The sequence below is a fragment of the Chenopodium quinoa genome, unplaced genomic scaffold (assembly GCF_001683475.1).
Source record: "Chenopodium quinoa cultivar QQ74 unplaced genomic scaffold, ASM168347v1, whole genome shotgun sequence".
Lineage (NCBI taxonomy): Eukaryota > Viridiplantae > Streptophyta > Magnoliopsida > Caryophyllales > Amaranthaceae > Chenopodium > Chenopodium quinoa.
Genome location: NW_018742914.1, coordinates 7,073,866 through 7,085,802, shown reverse-complemented (window position 1 = coordinate 7,085,802; position 11,937 = coordinate 7,073,866). Strand labels below are relative to the sequence as shown.

The following is an 11,937-nucleotide window of genomic DNA, read 5'->3' as shown; positions in this document are numbered from 1 at the left end:
TACCATGAAAAGGGTAATTATAATTGCTGTGCTCAGTAACGTGGGCTTGTGAGTCGAGTGGGAGCAATAAAGAATTGAGAAAGTGGTGTAGTTGGGGTAGAAAGGTGTGGTTTCTCAACTGTTGGCTTTGTGAGAGCAGCAGGCCCAAGTTTGCTATGGTTTTCCTTCCCAAGAGTTGGGTAAGGGTTCCAAGTAACAACGGGTATCCTCCTAAAATGAAAACTCCAATTTCCACAATTATCTTCTTAATTGGACTTTCTATTTTTCTCAACAATTAGAATTTATTATATTTACTCGGGTGGCTCATTAATTTTTGCTCATATAGAACAGGCTCTCCTCAACCAGTGGCGGATCCAAGATTTCCGAGATAGTGTGTCACCATCAATTATTGATCATTTGTGAAAGTACAATTTTTTTTTTTCCATATTTCACCAAATTGATTTCAATCCAAAAATAGGACACAAAAATACATACCACAACCAAATACAGTACTTAAGAATTCAATTTTACAAGTCGAAAATATTACAAATAACATGTTATAAACAAATGGTACAATAAAATTATTATATTGAATTAACTTTATGATTTTTTAATTAATTGATAAGCTTTATGGGGAAATATTAAAATCGGTTGTACAAATATAAGATATAAAAAGGGAAAAAAAATTATTAAAAAATTATACAACAAAAAAGTGAGATAACTTAAGAGACCAGTTATTAAATATAACTGGTCTCTTTAATGAAAAAGAAAGTAGCGCAAAAAAATTGCGAAATGCAATAGCAGCATCAAAGAGACCTCTTATATAAATAACAGGTCTCTTTAATATTTAAGTAGCAATAGCAGCATTAAAGAGATCGCCTACCTTAATAAGAGGTCTCTTTGATGTTAGCAGCATCAAAGAGACCCCCTATCTATAATAAGGGGTCTCTTTGATATTTTATTTTTAGAAAAAATACTGTGTCACCGGACCCACTATGACTAAAGGTGGGTCCGCCCTGTCCTCAACAATCCCTAGGTTTTTAGGGTTTTCTTTTGAATTTTTTTCATAACATCACCAAATTACTAATGTATTATAGTTTGATAACTCTATTACAATCAATTTGATCGTTTTTAAAGACTCGTTGAAAAAGTTTGGAGTTCTGTAATCATGTTTACAAATACGATAGTGATAGACACATAGTACGGTGTCGTAGTATGAGATTATGAGTGTTGTTTCTTCCTTTTAAGGTCTAACATTAGCTGTTACTAAAAAAATTCATTGATAAAAATATATATATTCCAACATTATGATTACATCAATTTTTCATAAATTTTACTATCAAAATAAGGTCATAACAATTTATTAGAACTAGAATATTATAAAGATTAATATCAAGGTAGTTGATGAATCAAACATTGTGAATATTCTGAATAATACACATTATTTTTCGTCCCTTGTATACCTTTTGAGAAAGAAAAATGAATTTTATTACGCCACTAGCTAGTAGCTATTGATTTCTGAACAAAAAAAATGTATATAAATATTTGTGTTTGTTTGACATTGTTTTTTTTTGTTTTTAATCAAAAAACTAAAAACATGAAACAAGAATAAGATGTTTTCACTTTTCATCTGTTGTTTGTTTTCAAAATTATTGTAATTTTAATTATTCATTATATGACATGTATCATATGATTTTGGAAAAAAAAAAAAAAAAAAAAAAAAAAAAACCAAAAAACAGAAAACCACAACGGTACCAAACGGAGAAAAAAAAAAACCCACATGAGCTTTATAGGATACAATCTTAAGAGTTCCAATAATGAAACAAAATTCAATAATGATAAATTTCTTCCTGAATTTCCAAAATAAAGGGTTCCCATATCATTAAATTACACCATTTTGTACTAATTTATATACCATTAAAAGGCTAATACTAATTGCTGAGCTTAGTAACGCAAGCTTGTGACTTGAGTGGGAGCATTAAATTGATGGAACAATTAAAGACTTGATAAGTGCAATTGAGTGACAGTGCTATATAGGATCCGCGTCAGGCCCGGATTCCAAGCAATGGGTTTACCCCCGCCCATAAAGGAATATCTACGACAACTTGCACACAAATCTTCTAGTTGGACCATCTATTTTTATCAACTTAAACCTATGATGTCAAACAAAATGCTCAATTATGTTTTGATTTTGCTAACTCTATAAATCAAGTTCAGTACATAAGACACCCCTCAATATAACCTGCTTTGATCAGCTACTGACATCCTTAAAACCTACTTGTTTTTCCAAGAGAATCACACCTTCACACACTATTCTGATCAAATAAAAGGATTAGTAGCCAATGCGAGCGAGGCTTCGTGATCAGCTAGTTGATTAAACAAGGTGCAAATTACCAAGAACAACATTTCCTCCATAGCAAGCCAAAGCTGAAACTTTCAAAAAAGTAGCAACTATTGCATCAAACTGATAGTTCAGAACTAAAATCGGAACCACAGTTTTGACAGTCGAAAAAGCATGAGAAAGTTGTACATCATTAAGCAGCCGGAGCATCCAACCATTTGGGTTTGCTGAGCTGTGTGGCAGATGCATCTGAAATGAATTTGATTAATGAGGAAAGACCACCCAAGAAGTTATGGTCAATAACATTGTTGCCGTCAAACACGTGTGCAAAATCAATAAGCTTAATCGTAGACTGAGGATTTCCACCGTTCTTTTCTGATTCACCATCGTAAATTAAGAGGATCGAGCAAGAGTTAAAGTGAAAATCTGTTTGTTCCTCAAACCATGATTTTAGTTCCAGCAATTGTTGATAAATTCCAGAGAAACCACCATACATATAACATGCTGGTGTTGAATCAGGTTTGTGATCTGAATCACCTAATTGATTTGAAGACACAAACTTCCTCAAAACTGATCTGACATCATCTGCTGTAAACTTCTGAATTTGCTTCCTGTCAGGCTTCCAATAACCAGATTTTTTACCTTGGTATATTTGCAGGCCAGATATCCTGAAACCCAAAGAAAGGCTGGTGGTTCCTCTATCTTTACGGAGGCACTTCGCAACATAATCCTCTGATGCTTGAGGATACCATGTTCTGGATCCGATTTTGATGTCCATGATGCACGGTTTTATGTAATCCGAGACAACATCTTGCAAAACAAGGTGAGGATGCAGTCCTGATCCATCAGATGCCTCAATAATATGTGTACCGTAAAATACAGGGAAGAAGCGAAGAATTTGCTTCTTGACTTTTGAGGTAGAATAGAGTGCTTCATAGAAAGCAACCTCTCTAGAGCCTCGTTCATCCTCCTGGAGAGGCTTGCAAAAGCGCCCTGATTCGTCTATCTGCGGGCCTAATTTTCCCCCAAGGGCCAGGTGGCCTGCAATCTGATGCTCTGGGAATTTGAACATGATGTTTATCTCTTATGTGTTTAGGAGTTGAAAATTTGGTGCTCAAATCAACTACACGATTGATATCTACATTATCAGAAACAGACCAGAGTCAAAGAAAATAGAGAGAACTTGCATCCTGAAGAATTGAGGATAAAGAAGAAACTTCTATCAAGAAATATCAAAGACAATGTTATTCTGTATTTAGTCAGTGTATGTTGGTGTTTAAAAATCTTTGGAGAAACAGATGGATATCGATCTAGCATAGCAGATAAAATCTTTCAAGTACAGAAAGATAGGCTTCTCATGGAAGATCACCTTAGCTTTCATATAGATACATTCCCCGATTACTTACAAATATAAGAAAGCACTATCATCATTCTCCAATACATGATACTTTAACTCTTTAAGCACTCATTTTGCCTCACACGAAGCACACTTTAACTACCACATTCGATGTCATTAGTATTACTTAGTGTTACAAGTTACAAAATTTTATACAAGTACATAGAGCATTAAGTTTGAGCCTCAAGTGAAACTACTGCAGTAGAGTAGCCCAGGCCATTCTAGCTACTTGTGAATATGCCAATGACTTGGCAACCAATATGACAAACATTTCCCCATGTCTCAAGAAGTCCACATAACATTACATAAGTTAGCCTACATATATAGTTATAAACCAAAAAAGGGTAGTTGATTCAACCCTCTTACAAAGTTAAAGAGCGCCTTTTTGCGCTCTTGCTTGTATTCTAATAGTAAAACATCGCAATTCTACCTTAAGTTGCCATGACCCTTTCCTTACAAATTAATGATGATTAGACTTAATAGAACTTAGGTTGTTTGTAAGTAATACATATCTTAATCTGTTTAACTAATTTCTTCCAAGATTGTACAAGTTCTTCCAAGAAGAGCATTCCCCACATCATTTCAAAGCAAACATCAGTCATTTGATAAAGACATAATTCACTTTACAATATAGAATATGCATTTAAGACCACTTCAAACCAAACCCTTCATTTCCAAATTACAAGACCCTGTAACTAAGCTAGATTAGTTGCACAACTATATTTCTTCGAGTTTCGATATAAATGGTTCCTAAGAAGGATTCTTACTTGACAAATCTTGAATCCAACAACATAATCAATTCAAAAGATATCCATAAACTTCAAACATAGCTTCATGTAATCATGTTATCATCATCAAAATACTTCAAATTTTACCCAAAAATGGAGCAAAATTAGCACTTTTTATAGAAATGTAGTGTTAAAACATAGCTTCATGTTATCAATTCCCAACAATTAACAAGCATATATAAATTCATCAACCCTTCAACTTTAACAATTCATGCACTAAATATACTCATCTAACAATGAAATTCAATCTTATTCTAGACATTCATCAAACAATTTGGATGCAAAAACACAAACATTCAAAATGTAATAACGAATATTTCTCCAATTAACAAACACATCTTCCAATTCACAAACACAATAGCAATAATACCCAGTTAAGCAAAAAATATTTAAAATAATAAGAAACCCAGAAAATCTTAGAAAGATTACAGAGGAGAGAGAATGAAAAACCTTGTATTTGTTCAATTTCTTCAAAGGTTAGGAACTTATTGTTCGGCTGGCAATTTGGCATGCAATTGTTACTATAAGAAGCTTCGTGGGGTTTTTCACAAGTGTATGAAATTCAAAAGTTTCTGTTTTATTGCCAAGATTGCCAACAAATAATCAAATTATTATGGTGACATGACAAATTGACACCCCACGCCCCACATGCCCTCGTCTCGATTTCGAACTTTTGTGAACATGTAGTCGTATAAAATATATCCGTTGTATATAAGATTATACTTCATACGTTTCTAATAATATTTGTACATAAAATAATTTAACGACATAAATTTATTTATTTATTTGAGATGTCTGTTCTTCTTTACAAAATTTATTATTTATATTTTTTTATTAAATTTTGAATATCTTGTTACTCATATTCGTTTTTAATATCATTTGCCCTTAATAAGTTAATATCCTTGCTTGTGAAGGAAACCTAATTTGAGTACGGTATGTCAATGTGAGACGATGTCTATACTCTATATAGTTGATTGCTTGTATTAGCGTGCACCATTTGTCCATCTATATGCGACGTGTGAGGTGCATATGTCTATAATAGCGATGGTAATTTGGAGAGTATTAGAGTAGGGTATAAGCCTATGGGGCATCAGCAGTCTAAGATAGCTAGAAAACTGATTCCTGTTAATACAAGTTTAAGCATGAGAGTATCTTTTTAAGATTTTTCAAAGCAACATTCTTTGAATTTAGAGCGAAAACAAGTTGTAATAAACAATTAAAAAAGTATGTTAGTGTGCCTATCAATCATGTCACGCCTAATTGTCAGTACCAATGCGTAAGATTAGATGATTCTTTTAAATTGAAGTTTAAGCCAAAAATTACCATTTATTATGAATTCATAAATCATTATAATATGCCAGCTTTCTTCACTTGAAGGTGTCCTCATTCCTCTTTCTTCTTAAAAAACTAATGTACTTTGTGCCTACATGAATTACAAACTCTTAATTTAACCCTGATTTAGAAGTTCGTAGGGCCATATTAAAAGATGTACCATCTAACCTAAATCTAAAATATTAAGGGTATGTTCTCTTCAACTTATTTTCAGTTCAGTTTAGTTCATATTCAATCAGTTCAATTCAGTTTCCAATTTCCTTCTCACATAAAATATTCAGTTGAATTCAATCATTTCAGTTCACTAAATTAAAACAGGCCCTAAATCTAAAATATGCGAGAGAACAAACAAAATGGTTAGTTGGAATGAAGAAGAGAAAGGCAATTACAATGCATCCAAGAGATAATGATCAAGAAACCCGTCAAGCCGAAAAGGGACTCTTCATGCAGGATAGTCGAGGAAAATTAATACTCCAACCCCATCGGATCAAGTCTATCATGTTAGAAAAATGTCTTTAGCGACTAGTGTTCTTGTCTTTATTTTTCTAGTGTCAATGTGTTAGTCGTGTCACGGCTAGAACCCACTCCCTAGCCACTACGGTTAGGAGAGAGGCCTAGTTTTTCGTTCGTCTTTCTGCTGCCAAAAACTGTCCAACCTAATTACCCTACTAACTCGGCAGTCGGCAGTAAACACTGACCCTTCAAAGCTTTTTCAAAAAGATTTTCATTCTACTTGGAAAAGCAAGGTGGCTGCAAGGTGTTTGACTGCTGAAGTGCTGAATGCGGAAAGTAATATCAATGAAGCAAACTTTTAAGGAACAAACTTTCACTATGCATATCAACTTTGAATATTTTGCATTCTTCTACAACAATTTCCTCTGAAAAAATGTAAAATACTACCAAAAATTTATGGTGAGACAATGAATCAAAGAGATCAATTGACGTATTATCACTCATCGTCAAACTCTATGCCAGCCATTGGCACCTCGGCTTTGATTTCATCCTCATCTTCATCTTCATCAACTTTCATGGACGATCCTCCTTGCTTGAAATCCACTGTGAAATCGTAATCACCGTCCATAGCATCCTCTGATGCAACTTGCTTGCTGACCTTCTTTCTTTTTTTCTTTTCTGCTCGCTTCTTTTTTTGTGTTGAGCATTCCTTCTTCATCATAAAGCTTCTCGTTTTGCTTGCTTGCTGAGCTTTTTACCTTGGTCTTTCCTGTTTCCTCATCTTCAGCTTCCATAACTTCATCCTCGCCATTTACATTTAAATCAATGGCTACTTTGTTTTGTGTTGACGGCTGTTGATCTTCCTGTTTGGTGAAAATGAGGGATGTAGTTACATACGATGTATTTTCCAACTAACTACCATTTTTTCCCCAAGCTTAGGGAAAAAAAAAGTACTAACAAATAAAATGAATGGATAGAAAAAACTGAATGGGAAAAGAGCTAACCTCAATCATCTGTTGATCAAAGTTCAATGGGCAATTTGGTGGAACCTCAACAGTTTGGAAATCATCAACCGATTTCAAGCTTCCAATGAAAGAAGTTTCAGTTCCATAGACCTCATCTATATTGAACTCCTTACCAAGTTCGGTAACAATCCTAGTTTCGGAATCGGGTACTTCTCCTTGATTCCTCGTTGGAGGCATTGTATAATAAGGAATTTTACCTGAAAAGAAGAAAATGGACAAATATATTCACAAAACAGGTCCTTACATGTCTTCACAGAGTACTGAGAGAACCAGAGAACACAAGATCTTTTATAACTTGAGCATACCTTCATTCCAATCATACAAAACAATCCTTGCAGCTGCATCAATATCTACAATACCACCTTTCTTAAGTCTTCCCCTGACAGTGGCCACCTTGAACAGAAAGTCATCAACTGTATCGAAGCTAGGGACCTTGTATAATGTGACTAGCACTTGGGCAGGGCAAAGATTTAGGATTTCCTTCACTGCATAGAGGTAGATTGTACACACAATTTATATAGAATTCAAGATACAAAAATTAACCTGTAATGGATTTTTTTTTTTCGGAAAAACAATTGTAACAAAGAGTGTTGTCTTCAGTAAAGAAGAAACAAACAAGAGTTAAAAAACAACTGAATATCCAATATTATAGCAATTAATGAAGTATGCACTCAACACCCAAACATAACCTATTCTCTTGTTCTCTTTTTCCAAAAGCTTCTAGGATATGTTGCAATGTCTTAGTAACTTCATCAACAAAGCAAATTAGAGAATAAGATGTGGATCAATCAAAACAAGAATTGGAAAATTCTTCTCTGTGAATCCAAGATTGACTGGGATAGTCTTGTTGTTTGGTTTCATAAATTGGCCCATTTGCTAAGTGTTGATAATATGTGGTAATGGGATTGACTTTCATATAAATTCGTAAGAAAATTGACGTCCATTCCCAAGGTAATGCTAGTTTAACCCATATTATTTATGTTTCTTACAAATATTCATTACCATTCAAAACCATTTGGGAAGTGGTATTAGGTGTTAACGGACAATTATAAAAAAGAGTATCAATTTGGGAGATTGTGTTACTATGGAGTATGGACTATAGGATTTTACTTTGCTCGTTAAATTACACTTAAATTCATTTTTACTACTGCTATATGTAACCGGCATCAAAAGAGACTGTAAGAAAATTTAGAATTTCAGACTATCAGTAAATAACCTACTCGTTAGATCATGAACAATGCACCAATTACAACAACCACCAAGTGAAGATTGAAGGTAGGAAATAGTAACCTGGTGCAATAGGATCTTCAAGCTTTTCAATTCGTTTGCAATTTCTAAGGGCTACAGTTGCATCACTCTGCCCAGATTTAAGCATAACAACTCCAGGACAGTCCATCAACTTGACATTCTTGTCCAACTGAACTTCTTGCAGAGACCTTGTTAATCCAGGAGTTGCACCAACATTAGCGACATGGCTTCTCTTCAAACTATTGATGAGACTACTCTTTCCAACATTGGGTAGCCCCACAATGCCAACAGTTATTGACTTTTTTATCTGTAAAGTCCCCAAATCAACAGAGAATGAGTGATTAAATGATAAGATGACTTGTTAACAATCACAGTAATATAGGTAACATCAACTGATATACGTTGATGGATGGAAGTCTGAAAAGTTTCACGGACTTTTAAACTCTTACCTCGTGACTCCTTGAGTAATTTTTAAGCAGCTTAATTAGAGTGTCTGCTCCAAGACAGTCACTGGTCTGCAAAATGTTGCTAGGTTTGGCAGCCTTTGAGGACTTCCACCCCAAGTTTGATCTTTGCTCTTGGGTACTGCACTTAAAGGCCACTGCTGGTAGTTCTTCTCTAAGATATTTTAGCCATTTTTCAACTGCTTCACGAGGTACAAGATCTGATATATAGGCAACAATTTAGAATACAGCAGATGAGTACCATAAACAAACCATATTTTTCTTCAATATGGAATAGCTTAAACTTGAGGGAAAACAAGGGCAAAAATCTATCAAAAAGCAGGCACATAATAAATTGTTATAAAACGACACCAACATGGTGTGATCCATTACCAAAACATGAGTTACTAGGCTAGGGACAAAAACAATCCCTCGATCTCAGAGGCAAGTGAAAGAATGAATAAATCAAAATGATATTCATAATATCGGCACTAAGCTTAGTTCAAATTTATGCTCATCTACCAACCACCACCACAACCCCCAAAACAGTGACTATCTGCCTTGAAGATATAATTTGAACATGCATAAAGTTTTCATAGCATCTGACTAGCATGAAGGCAGCAGACTTAGACTTCATAATGGACAACTAGTCTTAGAACAAAACATCAAACAGATAAAAGGAAGACATACCAATTTTATTCAACAGCAAAACAAGCTTCTTACTGGGACCCGAGTTAAGAACCAATTTCTCCATATCTACACATCTAGTACCAAGGGGATCACGGGCATCAAGAACTTCCAAAATAACATCAGATGCCTCAATAACCTTGACTAGCTCCTTGTAAAACGCCCTGTCAGAATTATCTGCATGAAATCTCAAAATCATTAGTTCACTACTACAACGAAAATCATGTGCAGGTAAGTAAATATCTGTAATTTAAGTTGTAGAAAACTCTATTGTTTTGCAAACCTCACATACCTTGGTTTTTAATGAATTCTTTTGCTGGATCTGCTTCTTTAACCTCCTCAGCAGGTTGCTCCTCAGTGTTGTCCTCAAGTAATCCTAACTTTCTTTTCTGAGCCTATAAACAAAATGGAAGCATGAGAAGATATCAGCTTACATATACATGATACCTCCCAGTTTTCACTAATAGAACAACCGCACTTAAATTTTAGACAGCCTATAGATACATCATACCTCCCACTTTTCACTAAAAGAGTAATCATGCTAAATTTTAAACATTTTCTATAAAGACTAATCAACCAACAACGTACTCTATACAACACATCCTTTGAAAAGGGGTGAGTCAAAAGTTCTGCTAGCGTACTATAGGAATTAGACCTGCCTAAATCAATAGATTTAGGTCAACCAACAACATCAGAACGTAAGGTATCAATAGCAAATATCAAGCCAAATGATGTGCAATGACCCCCTCCCATTCTCACCATCCAATCCTCCAAAGCTCCAAATACAAAGACGCAAACACGAACTGATGGGAGGTGATGTTGGCAGGGGAAATGACTCCCCCAAGAACTTTGGGTCTAATCAAGCTGCTATGCGCATATTAAATAACACTACATAGTTCATACTCTGTTAGTGTTTTAGCCTGTGTTTAAGCATTGTTAATAACATATCAGGATTATATTGCAAACCATTTACTTGTATACTTTCTTCAAAAGCGCATCTTCTTTCTCCTCCCCTTCACCTTAGATATTAAATAACTACTCCAACATTATAGCTCCACAGTCAGCAACAATAACTTTTAAGAAGATCAACACTATCAAGAACCCCAAAAAATATTCCAAAGTAGCTAAGCTAATCAACTAAATTACACCATATCTACTCGATGATTGTACTCCAAACCCTTACTCCATACAAAGCATACATCTTAATTCAAATTTTGATTACTTATGGCACTTGGTGTCACAATATAATCCATGGAATATTCCAATACCAAACCATAATTTCCATCCATTAATGAAAAAAAAGTCAATTGCTCCAGTATCATCATCAATTAATTTAAATCTGTACTACTAAGATGTAAGAAATAAGTCTCCATTCTCCAATCACATCCATAGTTCCAAACAAATTCTCCAAAATTTCCCTACTATTTTAAAATCTGAATTTATATAAAATGTTTACTAAGCTCATGGCATACTTATAGAATCTAAACACCACCCTTTTTGCATAACTTCGTTTCTTAAATTTAATTTAAATGTCTAAATGTCATAACCATGTCCAATTGTCGCGTATCCAACACGGGTACTTGAGGTGAATTGAAGAGTCGAGAGTAACATCACAATGACATTACATTACATAAAAATAAGTACAGTATAATTACAATGAAAACCTTAAAAATTATTGTCATAAATATAAATTAAAATGACATACCCTTTCTTTACGGGCAGCCTTCTGCTGCTCCTTTTCTTCAACAACCTTAGCACGTTTAATCTCGAGAGATTTAAGCTCCTGCTCCTTAAAAGGCCAATCATTAGGAATACCAGGATCCTTTTCAATCTTACTCTTCTTATTAATTCCAAGTTTTTTTGCTTCCTTAGCTTTCTTCTTGTGATGCTCTTTCACTTTCTTTATAATCTTATACTTCTTCTTCAATGAAACCCTGTTACTCTTACTCTCTGCAATAAAAATTAAATCAAATAAAATCAAAGTTAGAATTTTTATCAACAACCCAGAAAAATTAAGAATCTTTATTAACAACCCAGAAAAAATTAAGGGGTTTATGGTTAGTGGGTTAAGCTTACTTTTACTTTTCTTCACCATTTTTGGTTTTGAGAAAAAATTGAAGAGAGAAAAATAGTTATATGAAGGGGAAGAATGGCGGTCGTTCTTTGTGAGAAAGACAGAGAGAGAAGGGTGAGGGGTTAGGGTTTATGGATTCACAAGTAGGGGAGATTTTGGTGAGAAATGGCC

At 34.3% G+C, this 11,937-nt stretch overlaps 2 protein-coding genes across 2 annotated transcripts; both read right to left on the bottom strand.

The window, feature by feature from the left end:
• Positions 1-1,707: 1,707 nt before the first annotated feature.
• Positions 1,708-5,144, bottom strand: LOC110728080 (inositol polyphosphate multikinase beta-like). Its single transcript, XM_021907708.1, has 2 exons — positions 4,955-5,144; positions 1,708-3,458 (listed from the first exon to the last, which is right to left on the bottom strand). The coding sequence occupies exon 2, from the start codon at positions 3,390-3,392 to the stop codon at positions 2,514-2,516; it is 879 nt and encodes a 292-aa protein (XP_021763400.1). The 5' UTR covers positions 3,393-3,458; positions 4,955-5,144; the 3' UTR covers positions 1,708-2,513.
• Positions 5,145-6,626: 1,482 nt separating this feature from the next.
• On the bottom strand, positions 6,627-11,937 carry LOC110728079 (guanine nucleotide-binding protein-like NSN1). Its single transcript, XM_021907707.1, is given in 10 exon segments — positions 6,627-6,974; positions 6,976-7,152; positions 7,294-7,511; positions 7,620-7,799; positions 8,605-8,869; positions 9,012-9,226; positions 9,696-9,869; positions 9,985-10,087; positions 11,398-11,642; positions 11,769-11,937. Coding segments are annotated over 10 exon segments (1,785 nt in total). The 5' UTR covers positions 11,788-11,937; the 3' UTR covers positions 6,627-6,785.

What these genes read in the sequence shown, in the direction of transcription:
- LOC110728080 (XM_021907708.1), bottom strand. Translation starts at nt 3,392, where the DNA reads ATGTTCAAATTCCCAGAGCATCAGATTGCAGGCCACCTGGCCCTTGGG.